Source organism: Xenopus tropicalis, chromosome 8 (genome assembly GCF_000004195.4).
Source record: "Xenopus tropicalis strain Nigerian chromosome 8, UCB_Xtro_10.0, whole genome shotgun sequence".
NCBI lineage: Eukaryota > Metazoa > Chordata > Amphibia > Anura > Pipidae > Xenopus > Xenopus tropicalis.
In genome coordinates, this window is record NC_030684.2 from 139,150,662 (window position 1) to 139,175,692 (window position 25,031).

The 25,031-nt window shown below is 41.3% G+C and overlaps 1 protein-coding gene across 1 annotated transcript in view; it reads right to left on the reverse strand.

The window, feature by feature from the left end:
- LOC100493956 (Fc receptor-like protein 5) overlaps positions 1 to 24,489 on the reverse strand; it is a 52,818-nt gene extending 28,329 nt beyond the window's left edge. The window contains exons 1-5 of the mRNA XM_018096518.2: positions 24,434 to 24,489; positions 20,782 to 20,802; positions 18,155 to 18,403; positions 9,561 to 9,824; positions 2,791 to 3,072 (exon numbers count right to left, since the gene is read on the reverse strand). Of these exons, the coding sequence (XP_017952007.1) occupies positions 2,791 to 3,072; positions 9,561 to 9,824; positions 18,155 to 18,403; positions 20,782 to 20,802; positions 24,434 to 24,464 (847 nt within the window). The 5' untranslated portion in view covers positions 24,465 to 24,489. The remainder of the gene's footprint in view (positions 1 to 2,790; positions 3,073 to 9,560; positions 9,825 to 18,154; positions 18,404 to 20,781; positions 20,803 to 24,433) is intronic.
- Positions 24,490 to 25,031: the final 542 nt, after the last annotated feature.

The following is a 25,031-nucleotide window of genomic DNA, read 5'->3' on the forward strand; positions in this document are numbered from 1 at the left end:
AGCAACTGGACTTGTTAAGTAATCATTGAAGATGTTTCACTACTCATCTGAGCAGCTTCTTCAGTTCAACTGACTGGTATGGGAAGTCCTCAGCATATATACTCTTCCACTAATCCAATACAACTGACTGGTATGGGAAGTCCTCGGCATATATACTCTTCCACTAATCCAATACAACGGACTGGTATGGGAAGCCCTCAGCATATATACTCTTCCACTAATCCAATACAACTGACTGGTATGGGAAGCCCTCAGCATATATACTCTCCCACTAATCCAATACAACTAACTGGTATGGGAAGCCCTCAGCATATGTACTCTTCCACTAATCCAATACAACTGACTGGTATGGGAAGCCCTCAGCATATATACTCTTCCACTAATCCAATACAACTGACTGGTATGGGAAGCCCTCAGCATATGTACTCTTCCACTAATCCAATACAACTGACTGGTATGGGAAGCCCTCAGCATATGTACTCTTCCACTAATCCAATACAACTGACTGGTATGGGAAGCCCTCAGCATATGTACTCTTCCACTAATCCAATACAACTGACTGGTATGGGAAGCCCTCAGCATATATACTCTTCCACTAATCCAATACAACTGACTGGTATGGGAAGCCCTCAGCATATATACTCTTCCACTAATCCAATACAACTGACTGGTATGGGAAGCCCTCAGCATATATACTCTCCCACTAATCCAATACAACTGACTGGTATGGGAAGCCCTCAGCATATGTACTCATCTATTAATCCAATCACAATGGCACTTTATAACTTTTCAGAAAGGAGACTCTTCAGAAGAGTTACAAAGTGCCATTGTGATTGGATTAATGGAAGAGTATAAATGCTGAGGGCTTCCCATACCAGTCAGTTGTATTGGATTAGTGGAAGAGTATATATGCTGAGGGCTTCCCATACCAGTCAGTTGTATTGGATTAGTGGAAGAGTACATATGCTGAGGGCTTCCCATACCAGTCAGTTGTATTGGATTAGTGGGAGAGTATATATGCTGAGGGCTTCCCATACCAGTCAGTTGTATTGGATTAGTGGAAGAGTATATATGCTGAGGGCTTCCCATACCAGTCAGTTGTATTGGATTAGTGGGAGAGTATATATGCTGAGGGCTTCCCATACCAGTCAGTTGTATTGGATTAGTGGAAGAGTATATATGCTGAGGACTTCCCATACCAGTCAGTTGTATTGGATTAGTGGAAGAGTATATATGCTGAGGGCTTCCCATACCAGTCAGTTGAACTGAAGAAGCTGCTCGGATGAGTAGTGAAAGTCTTCAATGATTACTTAACAAGTCCAGTTGCTTTAGATTTATTTATACTAGATATACCATGGCCTGGATGAATGAAAATCTTCATAGTTGTATGTTCTCATATGTCTCCTGGGAATATGTGACTCCCATTGTCTTTAGGTGGTAGAAGAGAAGACACAATATAATGATGAATATAACTGCAGCCAATACCAGTCTCACTGTATTTTGCAGAATTCCTCTTTGGGCTCCACCTGGGGGAAAATAAGGTGGGTTAATGCTCTTATGAAAATACACAGAATATTAGGCATTAATAAAATGTTTTTTATGCATTACGTTGTATTCACCCTTCACTGTCTCAACTTTACCTTCTAAGGAAATTAATACAGAATTATACATACTAGCATGGGGCCTGTAAGAAGAATGTTGGAGAATTCCTCACATACATGGACATCAGATCTTTTTTGAGAACATACATTTACATTCAATGAACATATGGACACTAAACCCTTATGTATGACTGCAGTGATCCATACCTTTCAGGAACCATGCCTAAAGGCTACATCCAAGCCTTTCTTTCTAAGACTCATCTTCTAAAAATGCCTACTTTAGAACATGTGAATGCTTGAAGGCTCTGCCTCTAGTGCATCTTCTAGACTAGAACTTTCTAGACCTTCAAACATGAATAGGAAATATGGGTGTAAAATAGACTGCAGTATTATCTGAAAAAGAAAGTCATCAGTCGTCTCCATATGATGCCCCCAAGTCCACTTCTTTGGGTGTCTCTTAGGATAGGAGCAGCACTATTATTTAGGAGCCTCTGTTTGTTATCCTGACTATGGCAGATCCCATATCACTAACTTGCACCTTCTCAAATGATAATCACTTACTGCCATAAGTACCTGGAATAAATAGGGCATTTTCTATTCTGTTTGCAGAGATGGATGTTCGTATCACTGGGGTTCTTTTTAGAGGACCAAGCAGTCCAAAATGGCCCTACCACAATGATCTTTAATTGTGGAGGCAGATTTACTAAAACAATGGACTGATGGACTAAGCGATGGAGAGGGCAATCGCGAGGATCGAGTCTGGGTCAGCAGGGCCCACCGGGTTTTTCCCAGTGCTCTGATGGCCCAGTCAATCCCTGGAAGTGTGCTATTCTTTCAACACAAGGGGACACATCTGAGGGAACCCTATAGAATCCAGAGGAGGCAGTAGCTCCAGGGTTCCCCCCGCATTAATAGGTGCAGCAGTACCTTTAATGGAAGTGGATTTACACACCACTCACTGTGGGAAAAGTGCAAGTTCCTTACTGTGATTGTGGCTGTAAATGAGCCCATTCAGCCTTAGATTCATCCGTATGTGCCCGGCTGGGTCAGTAATACACAGGTTTGTCTCAGGTATCAGAGGTTTCTTAGCTGTGACTGAATCCTCTGTTATCTTTAGCCTTATTATACAGAAGGACAGACAGCCAATCATTTCCAAAGGAGACAACATTGAACATTAGTCATTGCTTACCCTGTATCTGGAAAGTCATAACACTGCTCCTCTTCCTCACACTGCCGGTTGGAGTCTGTACCTCACAGGTATAATTCCCAGAATCCTCCAGCTGAGCTGAGGGGACTCCATATTGGTTGGATAAACTGAATCCCTGCACATTGTGCCCATTTCTGTAGAAAGCAAACTGCAGCTCTGTAGTCTCTCTGTGTGGGCGGAGCTCTGTGTCACATGTTATGGTCATGTGATCTCCTTCTGTCACCTGATCTGAACTCACTTTTAGTTGTGGGGGACTGAACAATTCTGTAACATGAAAAACATTAGAACAAACCACATTAAATAATTATGAAACAGTTGAAACACAGGCCTCTGTTTCCTGACTTAAGAGAAATAGGAAAATATAATAAAATGGGGGCAGATAGCAGTCACTTACACAGTCAGGCAGGGGGGCAGCTAAGGTTCCAGTCGGGGAGCCCTTATACCCTTGGAACTGCAGCCTTACCATTAGTGGGGTACAACATTAGCCCAAGCTGGTAGCAATGATAGGGGCTCCTTGTACTTAATGGGCTCCTGAAATCTGCTTCCATGTTGGTGCCAGTAGGCAGCCATTTCAGGGCTCAGTGGGACAGTGAATTCTGTGCAGCACCTAAAGCTTCAGCAAACTCTAAGCAACTCCCTGTCACTATGAACTTTACTCTCCATATAAATATCTCCTTATGTAGCAGAGCCGGACCCCTCACTCACTCACTGGGGCTCATTCACTGACACCGGGGGGCAAATAGCTGCACTGGCACAATATTAGCCTTGTGAATAAAGGGCAACCTGGGAAACTAAAGCTCCTCTGGGTTCAGTGGCAGAACTACAATATAGCAGGCTGGGGGGATCAAGCAGAAAATTAGATTTGTCTGTCATAGAATATGATTAATTAACAAACAAATTCTGATGCAGACTGTACTGGTTTCTGAGTGCCATGCCATTTAAATGATACATCATATAGCCTTATACAGGTATGGGACCTGCTATCCAGAATGCTCAGAACCTGGGGTTTTCCAGATAAGGGATCTTTCCATCATTTGCTTCTCCATAAGTCTACTAAAAGTATTTTAACATTAAACAAACCCAGAAGGATTGTTTTGCCCCCAATAAGGATTAATTAATTATCTTAGTTGGGATCAAGCACAGGTACTGTTTTATTATTACAGAGAAAAGGGAATCATTTAACCATTAAATAAACCCAATAGGGCTGTTCTGCCCCAATAAGGGGTAATTATATCTTAGTTGGGATCAAGTACAGGTACTGTTTTATTATTACAGAGAAAAGGGAATCATTTAACCATGAAATAAACCCAATAGGGCTGTTCTGCCCCAATAAGGGGTAATTATATCTTAGTTGGGATCAAGTACAGGTACTGTTTTATTATTACAGAGAAAAGGGAATCATTTAACCATGAAATAAACCCAATAGGGCTGTTCTGCCCCAATAAGGGGTAATTATATCTTAGTTGGGATCAAGTACAGGTACTGTTTTATTATTACAGAGAAAAGGGAATCATTTAACCATGAAATAAACCCAATAGGGCTGTTCTGCCCCAATAAGGGTAATTATATCTTAGTTGGGATCAAGTACAGGTACTGTTTTATTATTACAGAGAAAAGGGAATCATTTAACCATGAAATAAACCCAATAGGGCTGTTCTGCCCCAATAAGGGGTAATTATATCTTAGTTGGGATCAAGTACAGGTACTGTTTTATTATTACAGAGAAAAGGGAATCATTTAACCATGAAATAAACCCAATAGGGCTGTTCTGCCCCCAATAAGGGGTAATTATATCTTAGTTGGGATCAAGTACAGGTACTGTTTTATTATTACAGAGAAAAGGGAATCATTTAACCATTAAATAAACCCAATAGGGCTGTTCTGCCCCAATAAGGGGTAATTATATCTTAGTTGGGATCAAGTACAGGTACTGTTTTATTATTACAGAGAAAAGGGAATCATTTAACCATTAAATAAACCCAATAGGGCTGTTCTGCCCCAATAAGGGGTAATTATATCTTAGTTGGGATCAAGTACAGGTACTGTTTTATTATTACAGAGAAAAGGGAATCATTTAACCATTAAATAAACCCAATAGGGCTGTTCTGCCCCAATAAGGGGTAATTATATCTTAGTTGGGATCAATTACAGGTACTGTTTTATTATTACAGAGAAAAGGGAATCATTTAACCATGAAATAAACCCAATAGGGCTGTTCTGCCCCAATAAGGGGTAATTATATCTTAGTTGGGATCAATTACAGGTACTGTTTTATTATTACAGAGAAAATGGAATCATTTAACCATGAAATAAACCCAATAGGGCTGTTCTGCCCCAATAAGGGGTAATTATATCTTAGTTGGGATCAAGTACAGGTACTGTTTTATTATTACAGAGAAAAGGGAATCATTTAACCATGAAATAAACCCAATAGGGCTGTTCTGCCCCAATAAGGGGTAATTATATCTTAGTTGGGATCAAGTACAGGTACTGTTTTATTATTACAGAGAAAAGGGAATCATTTAACCATTAAATAAACCCAATAGGGCTGTTCTGCCCCAATAAGGGGTAATTATATCTTAGTTGGGATCAAGCACAGGTACTGTTTTATTATTACAGAGAAAAGGGAATCATTTAACCATGAAATAAACCCAATAGGGCTGTTCTGCCCCAATAAGGGGTAATTATATCTTAGTTGGGATCAAGTACAGGTACTGTTTTATTATTACAGAGAAAAGGGAATCATTTAACCATGAAATAAACCCAATAGGGCTGTTCTGCCCCCAATAAGGGGTAATTATATCTTAGTTGGGATCAATTACAGGTACTGTTTTATTATTACAGAGAAAAGGGAATCATTTAACCATGAAATAAACCCAATAGGGCTGTTCTGCCCCAATAAGGGGTAATTATATCTTAGTTGGGATCAAGTACAGGTACTGTTTTATTATTACAGAGAAAAGGGAATCATTTAACCATGAAATAAACCCAATAGGGCTGTTCTGCCCCAATAAGGGGTAATTATATCTTAGTTGGGATCAAGTACAGGTACTGTTTTATTATTACAGAGAAAAGGGAATCATTTAACCATGAAATAAACCCAATAGGGCTGTTCTGCCCCAATAAGGGGTAATTATATCTTAGTTGGGATCAAGTACAGGTACTGTTTTATTATTACAGAGAAAAGGGAATCATTTAACCATTAAATAAACCCAATAGGGCTGTTCTGCCCCAATAAGGGGTAATTATATCTTAGTTGGGATCAAGTACAGGTACTGTTTTATTATTACAGAGAAAAGGGAATCATTTAACCATTAAATAAACCCAATAGGGCTGTTCTGCCCCAATAAGGGGTAATTATATCTTAGTTGGGATCAATTACAGGTACTGTTTTATTATTACAGAGAAAAGGGAATCATTTAACCATGAAATAAACCCAATAGGGCTGTTCTGCCCCAATAAGGGGTAATTATATCTTAGTTGGGATCAATCACAGGTACTGTTTTATTATTACAGAGAAAAGGGAATCATTTAACCATGAAATAAACCCAATAGGGCTGTTCTGCCCCAATAAGGGGTAATTATATCTTAGTTGGGATCAAGTACAGGTACTGTTTTATTATTACAGAGAAAAGGGAATCATTTAACCATGAAATAAACCCAATAGGGCTGTTCTGCCCCAATAAGGGGTAATTATATCTTAGTTGGGATCAAGTACAGGTACTGTTTTATTATTACAGAGAAAAGGGAATCATTTAACCATGAAATAAACCCAATAGGGCTGTTCTGCCCCAATAAGGGGTAATTATATCTTAGTTGGGATCAAGTACAGGTACTGTTTTATTATTACAGAGAAAAGGGAATCATTTAACCATGAAATAAACCCAATAGGGCTGTTCTGCCCCAATAAGGGGTAATTATATCTTAGTTGGGATCAAGTACAGGTACTGTTTTATTATTACAGAGAAAAGGGAATCATTTAACCATGAAATAAACCCAATAGGGCTGTTCTGCCCCCAATAAGGGGTAATTATATCTTAGTTGGGATCAATTACAGGTACTGTTTTATTATTACAGAGAAAAGGGAATCATTTAACCATGAAATAAACCCAATAGGGCTGTTCTGCCCCAATAAGGGGTAATTATATCTTAGTTGGGATCAAGTACAGGTACTGTTTTATTATTACAGAGAAAAGGGAATCATTTAACCATGAAATAAACCCAATAGGGCTGTTCTGCCCCAATAAGGGGTAATTATATCTTAGTTGGGATCAAGTACAGGTACTGTTTTATTATTACAGAGAAAAGGGAATCATTTAACCATGAAATAAACCCAATAGGGCTGTTCTGCCCCCAATAAGGGGTAATTATATCTTAGTTGGGATCAATTACAGGTACTGTTTTATTATTACAGAGAAAAGGGAATCATTTAACCATGAAATAAACCCAATAGGGCTGTTCTGCCCCAATAAGGGGTAATTATATCTTAGTTGGGATCAAGTACAGGTACTGTTTTATTATTACAGAGAAAAGGGAATCATTTAACCATGAAATAAACCCAATAGGGCTGTTCTGCCCCAATAAGGGGTAATTATATCTTAGTTGGGATCAAGTACAGGTACTGTTTTATTATTACAGAGAAAAGGGAATCATTTAACCATTAAATAAACCCAATAGGGCTGTTCTGCCCCAATAAGGGGTAATTATATCTTAGTTGGGATCAAGTACAGGTACTGTTTTATTATTACAGAGAAAAGGGAATCATTTAACCATTAAATAAACCCAATAGGGCTGTTCTGCCCCAATAAGGGGTAATTATATCTTAGTTGGGATCAAGTACAGGTACTGTTTTATTATTACAGAGAAAAGGGAATCATTTAACCATGAAATAAACCCAATAGGGCTGTTCTGCCCCCAATAAGGGGTAATTATATCTTAGTTGGGATCAAGTACAGGTACTGTTTTATTATTGCAAATAAAAAGGAAATAATTTTTGAAAAATATTAATTATTTGTTTAAAATGGAGTCTATGGAAAATGGCCTTCCCATAAAGCATAATTTTCTGCATGAGGGATTCCTGATAATGGATCCCATACCTGTATTTACTATTGTATGTTCCTTGTGCTCAGATAACCGACAGCAGCGCATCCCTGTACCAATAAGGATCACAGGCTCTGGGAGCAGTTGCTTTGGGGCTTTGGGCGGGTAAAGAAGCAAAACCATAAGCTGTAGCATTTCCAGCCAAATTCTTTGTTAGGCTTCAGTTCTGCTCTAAATTAAAAAAGGACTTTGGGGGATTTGATGTGTTTCCTAAAACTCTGTAAATTTTTCTATTATCCGGAAACCCGTTATCCAGAAAGCTCTGAATTACGGAAAGCCCATCTCCGATAGACTCCATTTTAATCAAATAATTCAGAATCTTAAAACTGATTTCCTTTTTCTCTGTAATAATAAAACAGTACCTGTACTTGATCCCAACTAAGATATAATTACCCCTTATTGGGGCAGAACAGCCCTATTGGGTTTATTTCATGGTTAAATGATTCCCTTTTCTCTGTAATAATAAAACAGTACCTGTACTTGATCCCAACTAAGATATAATTACCCCTTATTGGGGGCAGAACAGCCCTATTGGGTTTATTTAATGGTTAAATGATCCCCTTTTCTCTGTAATAATAAAACAGTACCTGTACTTGATCCCAACTAAGATATAATTACCCCTTATTGGGGGCAGAACAGCCCTATTGGGTTTATTTCATGGTTAAATGATCCCCTTTTCTCTGTAATAATAAAACAGTACCTGTACTTGATCCCAACTAAGATATAATTACCCCCTTATTGGGGCAGAACAGCCCTATTGGGTTTATTTCATGGTTAAATGATCCCCTTTTCTCTGTAATAATAAAACAGTACCTGTACTTGATCCCAACTAAGATATAATTACCCCTTATTGGGGGCAGAACAGCCCTATTGGGTTTATTTAATGGTTAAATGATTCCCCTTTCTCTGTAATAATAAAACAGTACCTGTACTTGATCCCAACTAAGATATAATTACCCCTTATTGGGGGCAGAACAGCCCTATTGGGTTTATTTAATGGTTAAATGATTCCCTTTTCTCTGTAATAATAAAACAGTACCTGTACTTGATCCCAACTAAGATATAATTACCCCTTATTGGGGGCAGAACAGCCCTATTGGGTTTATTTAATGGTTAAATGATTCCCTTTTCTCTGTAATAATAAAACAGTACCTGTACTTGATCCCAACTAAGATATAATTACCCCTTATTGGGGCAGAACAGCCCTATTGGGTTTATTTAATGGTTAAATTATTCCCTTTTCTCTGTAATAATAAAACAGTACCTGTACTTGATCCCAACTAAGATATAATTACCCCTTATTGGGGCAGAACAGCCCTATTGGGTTTATTTCATGGTTAAATGATTCCCTTTTCTCTGTAATAATAAAACAGTACCTGTACTTGATCCCAACTAAGATATAAATAATCCTTATTGGATGCAGAACAATCCTATTGGGTTTAATAAATGTTTTATTAATGTTTTAATAGACTTAAGGTATAGAGATCCAAATTACAGAAAGACCCCTTATCCGGAATACCCTTGGTCCTGAGCATTCTGGATAACGGGTCCTATACCTGTATCAGCAGAATGAATGGGATCATGTTGTGCATTGTGTCCCTCACTCCTGTCCAACTGCACTCAGTGCCCCATTGTGTCCCATAAGCGCTTACCTGAGACTGAAATGGTACGGTAGGCTGTGTAATTAAAAAATGTCTGGCAGTAATAACACATTTCCTTGTCACACCTGTATGTACCAGACTCAGTAACATTCACTCTCCCTATCTGTAACTCAGAGCCACTGACTGGGGACCCAATGGCCTTATTGTCCTTGTAAAATACTGGGTTCCTTGTATCATATCCAGGCTGACTGTGGCACCTGAGAGACAGGGAGTCCCCTTCATGAACAGCAGGGGGCGCCTGCAGGATGAGCAGATCTGAAATGAAAGAAACAACATTGAATGGGGTAAAGGGGATGGTAAAGGATATGTTGACTTAGTACTACATTTTTAACATCCATGGTTAAAAAAAAAATCACAGAAACAGATTCCCTTTGTAAACAGTATACAGATCCAAGTTTTCATCTAGCTAATAAACATTTAAATCTTTTAAAATATGGGTACCCCAGTAGTTCTGAATTCCCGCACCCCCAATGATGGCATATAAAGGGGCGCCCATGTTGAGAGATGCGCTTCTACATATATAGGTATCTGGCGGCATGTTAAACAGGAGGGAAGTTTTTTGGATTAATAAATTGCAGACTCTGTGGCCTAATGGCCTAAATAAACATTATAGGGGCCGATTCACTAAAGGCCAAAAAACGAGTGTTGTATTTAGCATGCGCTAAAAATATTATCACTTCTTACGATGACATATTTTTTTGCGATATTTTAACCCTTTTACTGCCAGCTGTTTTGGTCAAAGCAGGACTTGTATTGCCAGACAGTTTTTGAACATTTTGCACTGTTTCACTTTAGGGGCCTTTCCTCGGGGGGACTTTTAGTTTACCCAGGAAAACAATATATCGTTTTTTTCAGAACAACCTAAGCTTTCAAAATATGGTAGAATTTTTGTGTAATTCCAATTCTTTAACAAGATATAGGCTTCTAAATGTCTAAAAATGCAAAAAAAAATCTAACTTTCCATAATATAAACACACATACTAGAAACAAAAATTATTTTATGCACGAATATACAACTGATTTGGAAAGTCCCATGTCTCCTGAACGTGCCAATACCAAATATATATAGTTTTATGGAGATTTGTCACTTGTATAGGTCACAAACTCCCAGCAGTACATTACCAGATTTCCAAAGCACTGCTTCACAAAGCTGCATACTTTAGATTTCAAGGACAAAAATTCCACTAACAGAAGGTTTATCCCAGAAAATTGTACATTTTTGGAAAGAACAGATTCTGGGGAATACAGAATAGGCACAACTGTCTGTCTACTCCAAACTATCAAGTCGCAATGCTTTCCTAAAGTTATTGGTTTTATCAAAATTTGTGATTTTTTTAAAAAATTGCTTCAAAGCTTCCAGTCTATAGTATCTTAACTCCTACAGGTCATAAAGTAACCAAATAAAACACCCTAAATATGAACGCCAGGGGTCCACTGAACAGTTTGATGCCCAATATGTATAGGTTTACCTAAGTATGTGGCATGTAGGGGCCCCAATGTGAACATACCCCCATATGATCTATCATTTCTGTCATTTCAGCTCCAGCAAAATCAACACATTTACATCATTATATGTGGGATAAAACTAGTAAAAAGTATGCTCACCCCAGAAAGTCATATATGTTTGGAAAGTACACATTCCCCCGAATCTAAAATGGGTACCCATGTCTTTCTACTCCAAAGTACCAAGCCACACAGCTTTTCTAAAATTAGCAATTTTGATGACATTTCCAAAAATCCCCTCAAAGCTTCCTTTTCGCAGCATGTTATCTCCCACATAGTGTTAGGTACCAAGATAAAACACCCTAAATTTGAATGCCAGGGGTCCACTGAACAGTTTTATGCCCAATATGTATAGGTTTACCTAAGTATGTGGCATGTAGGGGCCCCAATGTGAACATACCCCCATATGATCAATCATTTCTGTTTTTTCAGCTCCAGCAAAATCAACACATTTACATCATTTATGTGGGATAAAACTAGTAAAAAGTATGCTCACCCCAGAAAGTCATATATTTTTGGAAAGTACACATTCCCCCGAATCTAAAATGGGTACCAGTGTCTTTCTACTCCAAAGTACCAAGCCACAAAGCTTTTCTAAAGTAAGCAATTTTGATGACATTTCCAAAAATCCCCTCAAAGCTTCCACTTCGCAGCAACTTATCTCCTACATAGTGTTAGGTACCAAGATAAAACACCCTAAATTTGAACGCCAGGGGTCCACTGAACAGTTTGATCCCCAATATGTATAGGTTTACCTAAGTATGTGGCATGTAGGGGCCCCAATGGGAACATACCCCCATATGAGGTATCATTTCAGCTCCTGCAAAATCAACACATTTACATCCTTTATGTGGGATAATGCTACAAAAAAAGTACACTCACCCCAGAAAGCCATATATTTTTGGAAAGTACACATCCCCCCGAATCTATAATGGGTACACATTTCTTTTTGCTCCAAAGTACCAAGCTGTAAAGCTTTCCTAAGTTTTCAGATTTATATGACATTTAGAAATCGCATAAAAATGTTGCAATTTGCCACATTTATCTCTCACAATTTCTTGATAAAGATCAGATAAAGGCAAGTCACCCCAAATAGGAACATCTAAGGTCTACTGAACAGCTTGATGCCCAATATGCATAGATATAACAAAGTCTGCGGTATGTACTGACCCCGAACTGAAAATAGCGCATAAGGATTTCTCGCCTGCCAGCTCAGCTTTTGCACACAGAGCCCCCTGTCAGTGTATTATGTGCCGAAACTTCCCCTAACTATACAGAGATTCCCACAAAACCATATATTTTTGGAAAGTACACATTCTGACAAATCCAACAAGGGTAAAGAGCCCTTTCTACACCAAAGTACCAATCTGCAAAGCTTTCCTAAATTTATTGGTTTTTATGACATTTCAGAAAATCGTCTAAAAATGTTGCAATTTGCCACATTTATCTCACACAATTTCTTGCATACAAAGGCAAGTCACCCCAAATAGGAACACCTATGGTCTACTGAACAGTTTGATGCCAAATATGCATAGATATACCAAAGTCTGCAGTATGTACTGACCCCAAAATGAAAATAGCGCATAAGGATTTCTCACCTGCCAGTTCAGCTTTTGCACACAGAGCCCCCTGTCAGTGTATTATGTGCAGTAACCACCCCCAACTATACAGAGACCCCCAGGAAACCATATATTTTTGGAAAGTACACATTCTGATGAATTCAAAATAGGCAAAGTTATTTTTGTACACCAAAGTTACACCTGGCAAAGCTACGCTAAAAACAGATTAGGAACACTTATACAGGGATAAAATGCGATAAAACCACAAAAATTGTGCAAATCAGTGAAACAACAAAATAAGTCACATGACAGTATAATTAGTGGTCAGAATATCTGATCCAATAGTCACGCTGTCAAAATAAACAGTTTTTAGGTAAAAGAAACTAAAAACAAAGTGGCAAAATGAAAAACAAAACAAAAAAAACCCCCAAAGTGTTTGTGTATACATGTGTGTACATGTGTAAAAGTTGTGTTATAGTGTGTAAGTGTGTATATGAGTGTAAATAAGTGTATAAAAGTGTGAAAAATTAAAAAAAAAACCTGCTAAAATGTGTACTATAAGTGTGTGTAAATGTATGTAAGTGTGTATAAATGTATGTAAGTGTGTGTGTAAGTGTGTAAATGCAAAAAAAAAAAATCCTTACCTGTCCTGAAGACCCGATCACCTCCTCTTCAGTGGGCCGGCCGGCAGGGGGGAAGTGGGAAGCAGGAAGCAGCAGATGCGATGCAGACTCAACACAAAAAAACCATGTGCAAACAGTCAAACTTGTGCAACTTTGTCCAACAGTGAGGAAGACAGGCCTGACTACATTAGCAGCCCAGAATTCTCTGATCTTGAACTTACAAAGATTATCATCCTCAGGAAGCAAGTGAAGTAGAAAGTGAGGAACTTGACACCCCCTCCTCACCCAAACAAAGCAAAAAAAAAAAAAACAGCATGAGCGCAGACTGATTTGAAAATGAAACTCTTATTAGGAAATGAGTGCCATTGTTTGCCATAGAATAATTGGCAAATATTCTGCTAAAACTGCTACTGCTGTGAAAACTAAGTACTGGAAGGACATATCTGCTCATGTCAACAGTGTTGGTGTCTGTCCAAGAAGCGTGCATCATTGCAAGAAAAGATACCAAGACATAAAAAAAGTCCTGAAGAAAAAAGTTTCTGATGAATCCAAATATAGGTCCACATCATACATAGATATTTCTATTTAACATTTGCTCACCTGCTTTTCTCATCAATCTGCTTTTACTTTTTGCTTACTGTCTTCCCTTCCTTTTTTCCCTTCTTTACTGCTTTCTTTACTTTTATGTTATGTACGTACGTAATATATCTAAGTTGAAAGCTGCTTCCAGTCTCCCACTGTGAAAAGAGGGCCTGCTTGCAACAGATGACACAATGTGAGACTGATAGCTGACACTACAAGTAGCAACTTTCAGTCTCCCACTGTGAAAAGAGGGCCTGCTTGCAACAGATGTCACAATGTGAGACTGATAGCTGACACTACAAGTAGCTACTTTCAGTCTCCCACTGTGAAAAGAGGGCCTGCTTGCAACAGATGTCACAATGTGAGACTGATAGCTGACACTACAAGTAGCAACTTTCAGTCTCCCACTGTGAAAAGAGGGCCTGCTTGCAACAGATGACACAATGTGAGACTGATAGCTGACACTACAAGTAGCAACTTTCAGTCTCCCACTGTGAAAAGAGGGCCTGCTTGCAACAGATGTCACAATGTGAGACTGATAGCTGACACTACAAGTAGCTACTTTCAGTCTCCCACTGTGAAAAGAGGGCCGGCTTGCAATTGCAAACCATGCTTATGGCAGGCAGGCCCTGGTTTCACAGTGGAAGATAGAAAGCAAATTTAGGAAAATTGTGATAGACATAACACAAATACTTACCTAAAAGCCATCCATGAGGCATTTTTCTAGTTTGAAAATCAGAATATAGTCTGGACTGCTTCAAAATGTAAGAGTCATGTGAGGAGCCTGGAAATCCTGACAATACTCGTGATATTCATGTTAGCATCACAGACGATTTGGATATTGAGAGAATGGTAACTTTTGCAATTCCAGAAAATATGCTCTTTGTCTAGTGGGGGATTAAATGCCACATGGGTGCAATCTATGGCACCTAAGACATTTGGGGTGCCACTCACACAATAGAAATATCTTTTTACAGTGTTCCAGTCATTTCTATTGTTGGGAAACTTTATATAATTCCCAGACAATGAAGGTATTGCATCCAGGTCCTGCCCAAGGCACCGTGGAAATGTGGGTTGTGACACCCCCCCCCCCTATATATCCCTCCAACTTTCTGAAAACTTCCTGTGGCAAAAAAATTAAGGGAGCTTGTCTTCACAAACGCTCACGAAACGCAATGCCTACTCCTAGTAAGTGTTAATATTAGCACAAATTATGTCAATATTTCATGCTTTTAACGCTTCAAATATGTCTGTGAATTATGTGTTAGCATTATTTCTATTAGATAATTACCGCAATGCGATGGAAATAACGCTTTGCGATAATTGAGATTTTTGCGCATGTGATATGTATGTATGTATGTATAACTTTATTTATAAAGCGCCACAAGGGTACGCAGCGCTGTACAATCTTACAATATACACAATTACACACAGGGAGGGCAAGTGTTATAATAAATAAATACAATAAATATATATAAATACACAAGGAGTAAGTGCCATGTGGTATGAGACACAGTAGGAAGGAGGTCCCTGCCCCGTAGAGCTTACAATCTAAGTGGTTGGGTAACATACAGGCACAAATTATAGTAGTAACGCATGTGAAATGACTTTGATGAATCGGTACTTAATTAATGAACACTTTTTAACGCATATAATGTTAAACGCTAACAGCCTTTAGTGAATCAGCCCCATAATTTGTATTTTTCTAATAAAGAACAAGTCCTAGTAAAGTGCTGCTTGTGATTTTAAACAGAGGGACTGGCTGTATGGATTTACTGGGGTGCCCTTCCCTATGTATACGTTAATTGTTGTCCTACTTACTCTGTGGATTTGTGTATCAGGTGACTGATATGATGAATTTGGTCTTTAAATGATTGGCTGTTATTTCATATTTATACAAAGAGGGTGAAAGAGTGAAAGATACTCATTAGCCATTTCCAATTCAAAAATATTTTTTACCTGATGATGATGCTGTAAGAAATCTGTTTGAATTGGAATAGACCAGTGGGTGCATATCATAGTAACATAGTAACATAGTAACATAGTAAGTTGGGTTGAAAAAAGACATACGTCCATCAAGTTCAACCATAATGCCTATACCTAACCTGCCTAACTACAAGTTGATCCAGAGGAAGGCAAAAAACCCCATCTGAAGCCTCTCTAATTTGCCTCAGAGGGGAAAAAATTCCTTCCTGACTCCAAGATGGCAATCGGACCAGTCCCTGTATCAACTTGTACTAAGAGCTATCTCCCATAACCGTGTATTCCCTCACTTGCTAAGAATCCATCCAGCCCCTTCTTAAAGCTATATAATGTATCAGCCAGCACGACTGATTCGGGGAGGGAATTCCACAACTTCACAGCTCTCACTGTAAAAAATCCTTTCCGAATATTTAAATGGAACCTCCCTTCTTCTAAACGGAGTGGGTGCCCTCGTGCCCGTTGGAAGGACCTACTGGTAAATAAAACATTAGAGAGGTTATTATATGATCCCCTTATATATTTATACATAGTTATCATGTCACCTCTTAAGCGCCTCTTCTCCAGTGTAAACAGACCCAACTTGGCCAGTCTTTCTTCATAACTGAAACTTTCCATACCCTTTACCAGCTTAGTTGCCCTTCTCTGGACCCTCTCTAGCTCAATAATGTCCCGTTTGAGCACTGGAGACCAAAACTGAACAGCATATTCTAGATGGGGCCTTACCAGCGCTCTGTAAAGGGGAAGAATAACCCCCTCCTCCCGTGAATCTATACCCCTTTTAATACAGCTCAGAACCTTGTTTGCCCTTGCAGCTGCTGCCTGGCATTGCTTGCTACAGCCAAGTTTATTATCTACAAGGACTCCAAGATCCTTCTCCATTATGGATTTGCCTAGTGCAGTCCCATTAAGGGTATACGGGGCTTGCATATTTTTACATCCCAGGTGCATGACCTTACATTTATCCACATTAAATCTCATCTGCCACTTAGCTGCCCAGATTGCCAGTTGGTCAAGATCCTGCTGCAGGGATGTCACATCCTGGATAGAATTGACTGGTCTGCAGAGTTTTGTGTCATCTGCAAACACTGATACATTACTCATAATACCCTCCCCTAAGTCATTTATGAACAAATTAAACAAAAGTGGACCCAGTACAGAACCCTGAGGGACCCCACTGAGAACCTTATTCCAAGTAGAGAATGTGCCATTAACAACCACCCTCTGTACCCGATCCTGTAGCCAGTTTTCTATCCATGTGCAAACGACTTCACTAAGACCAATAGACCTTAGCTTAGAAAGCAGTCGTTTGTGGGGAACGGTATCAAATGCTTTGGCAAAATCCAAATAGATTATATCTACTGCATCCCCACTGTCCAGCTTCTTACTTACCTCATCATAAAAAGCAATTAAATTGGTCTGACATGACCTGTCCTTCATAAAGCCATGCTGATTACTGCTCATAATGCCATTCTCCACTACATAATTTTGAATGTGATCCCTTAACAAGCCTTCAAATAACTTGCCCACCACGGATGTCAAACTTACAGGCCTATAATTGCCAGGCTGAGATCTTATTCCCTTTTTAAATATGGGAGTGACATTCGCCTTCTTCCAATCACTAGGTACCATACCTGATGAAAGAGAGTCTGAGAATATCAGAAACAAGGGCCACTGCAATTCTGCCCCTAGCTCTCTCAGTACCCGAGGGTGTATTCCATCTGGCCCAGGTGCCTTGTTTACATTTATCGTGTGTAACCCTTTAAGCACCATATCCTGTGCCAACCACTGTTACCCTTCCCTGTTTATCCCTCACTGATGCACCCAGGCATGTGATGAAGTGTCGCAAAGTAGTTAATTAAAACTAAATGTGTATATTTCAGTAATGTTTGTATCATACAAGAAGTTTTTTTATAAGGTAAACTTTCCCTTTAAAGCTTTGGCTGCCGTAGTACAGTTTATTAGCAATGTGGGTGCTGTACAAATGGGATATTTAGGGCTCTTGTGACCTACTGGGCAACATAAAAATATTCATTTATAGGGTCTCTGAAAAGACTGGGCCGGGGGGGACCAGGAAAAAACCCAGTGAGCCCTGGCCCTTGTGGGCCCTGCAGACCCCCCCCCCACCTACCCAGTCTGCTCCTTCTACAAACTGGGGGAGCTTCTCCCACCTATCACGGCTGCAAGGAGGGAGTGCGGTATGCAGTGGGGGGAGTTTACTGGGGGGCCCCTAGGCGGCAGCCCGGGTGGGTCCTAGACACCCCAGTCCAACCCATGTGTCCCTTATTGGAAGACTGGTTACAGGAAAGATCTGAAAGTTCAGCTCTATTTAACTCACCAGAACTTACATCCAATTTAAAAAAGTCACTTCTCTCACTGGCACCGGCCTGGCACTGGTAATACCCATTGGGCATCACTCCTGTAAGGTTCTGCTGATCCCCAGGTATTGGGTGTCCATTCCTGTACCAGGAATATCCCAGGTTCCCTTGGGCAGTAGGAGCCACATTACAGCTCAGAGTTACAGACTCCCCTGGGAATATTGGGGTCCAGTTTGGGGAGAGGGAAATCACAGGTCTCACAGCAGCTCCTACAGACACACACACGGATACATTTATTTATAGGAACCTGTTATGGGCACCATCTAGATCACACAATATTTAAAGCATTTAACAGTAGTGTAACTAATGGGTTTTGAGCTGAAAGAAAATCTCTTGAGGGGCGCAGCAAACCCATCCCCTCTCACCCCCCACTTGCTCATGTGTACTGCAGCAGGCATGCAAATTTATAGCTAAACTGTGAGGGGGGAATTTTTGTGCAGCAGACCCTCCTGTTCCAGGCCTCCCTGTCACCCAGGCCAGATTTCGGGGTCTGCTTCCTCTATAGTTACACAGCTGGCATTTATATCACTATGTTTATACTTTTTTATACTTAGTTCGATTGCAGTCAGGGCACTGCCTGTGCTTATGGGGAGGGGGGTACTTACTGTTCCCTCAGGCAGAGGTGCAAGAGCCGGTCGGTTAGTACTCAGGCACAGAGCCCTACTGCCCAGGGGAATGGCTGCACTCTGCACCTTGTGTGACTCTAGTGTGGGTTCTAAGCTCCACTGGGGCAGGGACTGATGGGAATGGGATAGGGACCTTAGATTGTAATCTCACTGGGGCAGGGACTGATGGGAATGTGATAGGGACCTTAGATTGTAAGCTCACTGGGGCAGGGACTGATGGGAATGTGATAGGGACCTTAGATTGTAAGCTCACTGGGGCAGGGGCTGATGGGAATGGGATAGGGACCTTAGATTGTAAGCTCACTGGGGCAGGGACTGATGGGAATGTGATAGGGACCTTAGACTGTAAGCTCACTGGGGCAGGGACTGATGGGAATGGGATAGGGACCTTAGATTGTAAGCTCCACTGGGGCAGGGACTGATGGGAATGTGATAGGGACCTTAGATTGTAAGCTCACTGGGGCAGGGGCTGATGGGAATGGGATAGGGACCTTAGATTGTAAGCTCACTGGGGCAGGGACTGATGGGAATGGGATAGGGACCTTAGATTGTAAGCTCACTGGGGCAGGGACTGATGGGAATGGGATAGGGACCTTAGACTGTAAGCTCACTGGGGCAGGGACTGATGGGAATGTGATAGGGACCTTAGATTGTAAGCTCACTGGGGCAGGGACTGATGGGAATGTGATAGGGACCTTAGATTGTAAGCTCACTGGGGCAGGGGCTGATGGGAATGTGATAGGGACCTTAGATTGTAAGCTCACTGGGGCAGGGACTGATGGGAATGGGATAGGGACCTTAGATTGTAAGCTCACTGGGGCAGGGACTGATGGGAATGGGATAGGGACCTTAGATTGTAATCTCACTGGGGCAGGGACTGATGGGAATGGCATAGGGACCTTAGATTGTAAGCTCACTGGTGCAGGGACTGATGGGAATGTGATAGGGACCTTAGATTGTAAGCTCACTGGGGCAGGGACTGATGGGAATGTGATAGGGACCTTAGATTGTAAATTTACTGGGGCAGGGGCTGATGGGAATGGGATAGGGACCTTAGATTGTAAGCTCACTGGGCAGGGACTGATGGGAATGGGATAGGGACCTTAGATTGTAAGCTCACTGGGGCAGGGACTGATGGGAATGTGATAGGGACCTTAGATTGTAAGCTCACTGGGGCAGGGACTGATGGGAATGTGATAGGGACCTTAGATTGTAAGCTCACTGGGGCAGGGACTGATGGGAATGTGATAGGGACCTTAGATTGTAAGCTCACTGGGGCAGGGGCTGATGGGAATGTGATAGGGACCTTAGATTGTAAGCTCACTGGGGCAGGGACTGATGGGAATGGGATAGGGACCTTAGATTGTAAGCTCACTGGGGCAGGGACTGATGGGAATGGGATAGGGACCTTAGATTGTAAGCTCACTGGGACAGGGACTGATGGGAATGGGATAGGGACCTTAGATTGTAAGCTCACTGGGGCAGGGACTGATGGGAATGTGATAGGGACCTTAGATTGTAAGCTCACTGGGGCAGGGGCTGATGGGAATGTGATAGGGACCTTAGATTGTAAGCTCACTGGGGCAGGGACTGATGGGAATGTGATAGGGACCTTAGATTGTAAGCTCACTGGGGCAGGGACTGATGGGAATGGGATAGGGACCTTAGATTGTAAGCTCACTGGGGCAGGGACTGATGGGAATGGGATAGAGACCTTAGATTGTAAGCTCACTGGGGCAGGGACTGATGGGAATGATTAAAGCCTTCTAGGGAAAGTCCTGCATCAGATATTGCTGCTATATAGAAAGAAAATTATAATAATAATAATAATAATAATAATAATCACATGCTAAGAATGGCTCCTGCCCCAGACATAACATAGACAATTATTGTTGCACATTTCTCCATATACTGTTGGCAGGTTACAGAATACTAATGATACTGACAGTAACAAGCCTAACCTGCAGTGTCCGTGCAAATAACTGTAAATACAAACAGAGAGTGGTGACAATTTTGATGCTTTGTAAACTGTATATAAATACAAACAGGATATTTTAGAACCTTCTATAAAACTGGAAATGGGACTAGCTGTAAGGAAACAATTACTAGCAAACCCCAATATAGAAAGCACCAAGGCTGAATGTATATAATGAGCCTCTAGTTGGACAGTGTATAGCAGTTGAGGTTGAACACAGACACAAGTCTATCAGGTACAAATAATCCCTATCTGCCCCTCACTGACCCTGGGGGAACTGGCACACAACAGCTGCTTCCTATTTGCCTCAGAGACCCTTCCATTGATACGTTTGCCCATAAATAGTTACTACTCAGCACTGTATTCTCACACTGTAACACACTGGCGGTTTTGCTGGCGAGAGCTGAGATTTCTAGAGGGAGAGGAAGAGAGAGATGCGGTGAGGGGAACCAGCGTGACAGTGGGTTCCTGTTAGGTAGGGTAGTGAGGCTCAGACTGACTCTCTGTGTTCCACAATTTCACCCCACATAAATAGATCATTATTATACCTTTCCCCACTGAATTCTATGCTATAACATGTAGTGCTGGGGGTGCCATTGTGCCCTGCAGTCATAAACAAAGTATGTAAGTGTCACGGTCGACACCCTAAACCAGAACTGATGCCAAGTTCCTTGGTCTCGGCTCGGCTTCACCAGTATTGTGACCGCCTTTGGCTTCGGGAGGAGCCCTCAGCTACTCACCTGGACTTAACGAGAGGAACAAGGCGAGAAGTTCTGGCAAGCAAAGGGGCACGACTGTATATAAAGTCAGTTAGGCCGAAGATCACGGTACTAAAGGATTAGGCAAGTTCGTAGTCAGGCAGGCTGGGTCGAGGCAGGCGGAAATCAAGGAACGTCAGACAGGCAAGGGTCAACCAGGTAATCAAACAGTAGGATCAGGCAGTAATCAAGGTCAATGTACAAGCCGGAGTCAGGATACGGATAGCAGAATAGTCGGGAACAGGCCGGGTCAAAACCACAAGAAAACACTAGCAGGATACAGGAACTAACGCACAAGGCTCAGGGGCTGATTTACTAACCCACAAATTCAAATCCAAATTGGAAAAATTCCGATTGGAAAACGAACATTTTGCGACTTTTTCGTATTTTTTGCGATTTTTTCGGCGCCTTTACGACTTTTCGGAAATTATCGCGACTTTTTCGTTACCAATACGATTTGCGCGAAAAAACGCGAGTTTTTCGTAGCCATTCCGAAAGTTGCGATTTTTTCGTAGCGTTAAAACTTGCGCGAAAAGTTGCGCTTTTTTCGTAGCGTTAAAACTTAAAAGGCGTGACTAGGAATTAGCTGGCACCAGGGGAGGACGGCGCGGCGGGCGTCCCCGTCGCGCCGGTAAGCCCTTTTTTATTACAGTAAGTTTGTACATCTGTAAACTATAAAGCAATTTCTCGTTGTTCCTTTGCAGAAGGAGCCATAACCCATATTACTGTAGTGCCCTGCCCCAGCCTACACTGGGGTGCCCATATTAATAGGCATCTATAAACACCCAATAGCGGCTCTAATAGCAGCCGTATTAACCAGGGAATGCTGCCACAGCCCCACATTATTAGAGATGTAGCGAACTGTTCGCCGGCGAACTAATTCGCGCGAACATCGGGTGTTCGCAAGTCCGCAAATTCGCGAACTTTTCGTGATGTTCGCAATTTGGGTTCGCCGGCACCGAAAAAATCGCAAAACTTACGATAACGTTACGAATGCTCCGAAAAAGTCGCAAAACTTACGATAACGTTACGACTGCTCCGAAAAAGTCGCAAAACTTACGATAACGTTACGAATGCTCCGAAAAAGTCGCAAAACTTACGATAACGTTACGAATGCTCCGAAAAAGTCGCAAAACTTACAATAACGTTACGAATGATCCGAAAAAGTCGCAAAACTTACGATAACGTTACGAATGCTCCGAAAAAGTCGCAAAACTTACGATAACTTTACGAAAGCGCCGGAAATTACGAAAAAGTCGCAAAATTACCGATCATTTCGAAAAACGGTGTGTGTGTCAATTTTTCAGAGAAGTTTTTGCCCTTGATCCCCCTCCTGCATGTCACTGTCCAGGTCGTGGCACCCTTTAAACAACTTTAAAATCAGTTTTCTGGCCAGAAATGGCTTTTCTAGGTTTTAAAGTTCACCTTCCCATTGAAGTCTATGGGGTTCGCAAAGTTCGCGAATATTCGCAATTTTCGGCGGAAGTTCACGAACAGGTTCGCGAACTTTTTTTTTGAGGTTCGCTACATCCCTACACATTATACAGATATATAGAGGCAAATGGCATAATATTAAGGTAACATTTGGTTTGGGCTTTGGATAAGTTGGAGGTTTTGCAAAACTTTTTGAAACCCTGTGCCACCATCATGCCCACCAGGGTCTGACTATAAAATTCTCTGCCAGGAAATTTTTGTAAATAAAAATTACACTGTTCCATTATTACGTTTTGATAAGGCTGTAAAATCTCAACTATTTTAATTAATTTTTTTTCCCTTTGGCTATTAGCATTGCTTTTACATTGAGTTTGAAAGGTATATTTACGATTGCTATTGTTTGCTGTGATCTCAAATATTATTAAATACTCCCCTCAGTATAATCAAAGGCAAATTTTCTATTTGTTTCCTTTAAACGTTGTGCCTCGTACTGTGTGATTCCTATAGTCGGCGCATTGTGCAAGTGTGAGGTTTGTGCAATAAAGCAAACGTGGGGCCCACGGGCTCTGAGCTCAGTTCCCTGGAACGGAAATAAAGTACATTCTGCAGAAGTCGGAGTGTGACAGACAGGATTCTGTACGGAGCTCATACAGGGGGAATATACTGTAGGTACAGATATAGAGAGATATATGGGGAATTTATGGGGTACTTGAAAAAAATCTGCTCCATCTGTATCTTGTCCAACTACTGACATTATGGCAGCCGTCTCCTCTCTACTGTATCTGTGTGTCCTACTGTGTGTGTGTGTGTGTGTTGTACTGTGTGAGTATAATAGGTCAGGCATTCCCCAGTCACAGGAATAGCTCAGGGACCCTCAGGTGTGGCCCCTCTCCCATACCCCCATCCCCTTACACCCCATCTGATTGGTGCTTCAGGCAGAGGTTTCTGGGCTTATGTACCTGTGAGATAAGGTTCCCCCTCTCTCCCCATTGCCCCACAGCACATAAACATGGCAGGGAAACATACAGTTCATGGGAACTATTCATAAACTCACTCACTCCTTGTCCTTCTCTCTCTCACTGACCCCCAGTCCCCCCCAAATATCTGCCCCATCCCCCTATCTACTGCCTTCTCTTATCAGTAATATACACACGGGGGCAGCTGAGTTATTTTCTGCCCATATTATCCCACAACCCACTCACTGTACCCCAGTGCAGATACAGTTCCCCCCTACTGCCACTGGCTACAATGGAGGGGGCACCTCAGTGTGATATGAACCCCAATAAATAGGTTCCCACAGCTCCCAGTTATGTGCAGTAGCTCCGGCTCTATCCGTACATGTCTGTGTGGGATCCCTTATACTGGATAAATATATCATTATAGGAACATATTGGGGTACAGAAGCGCTTGAGCTGATAAGAGACTAATGGAATGAATGGTACTTACAGAGTAAAGGCATCAGTACCAGGGCGGCCATGGTGTTTGCTGCCGGCACATACTCACATACGTTTTATTATTTGAAAAGGAGAAGTTGAGCTTCCTGTTATACTTTTGAACCTGTAAGTTTGATGATTACATTTTGGGTGAATAGAGAGGTGGGGCTGGAGAAGGAGGAGGTTGATGCTGGAGAGCTTGAGGCCTCAATGGAACTGAACTCTTAGTGGGGTGTTGGCCCCATGAATAAAAGGTTTGTTGTAAGTGTATGATATATATGTATAGCTCCTGGAGTGTGAGGTAGAAAGGTTAAGCTAGTAAGAGCAGTTGCTGTGTGTTCCAATGAGAAGAAGGTAAGGGGTAGGTCCCAGGTGACATCAGATCAGATTGTAGGGACCCTATTGAGTATTACTCAGGCTAGTGTGTAAAACCCCTAAGAGACAACACTGAAATCCTGTCCTTGTTGATGAATCGTTGGTACTCAACATTTCTTCTGACAGTCAGTGGGCCCGATTCACTAAAGTGCGATAAAAATTATGGCACGCTTTTTTGCGGTAAAAAAGATGCGAAAATTAGTGCGCGATTCACCATAGTTTTATCGCATGCGATA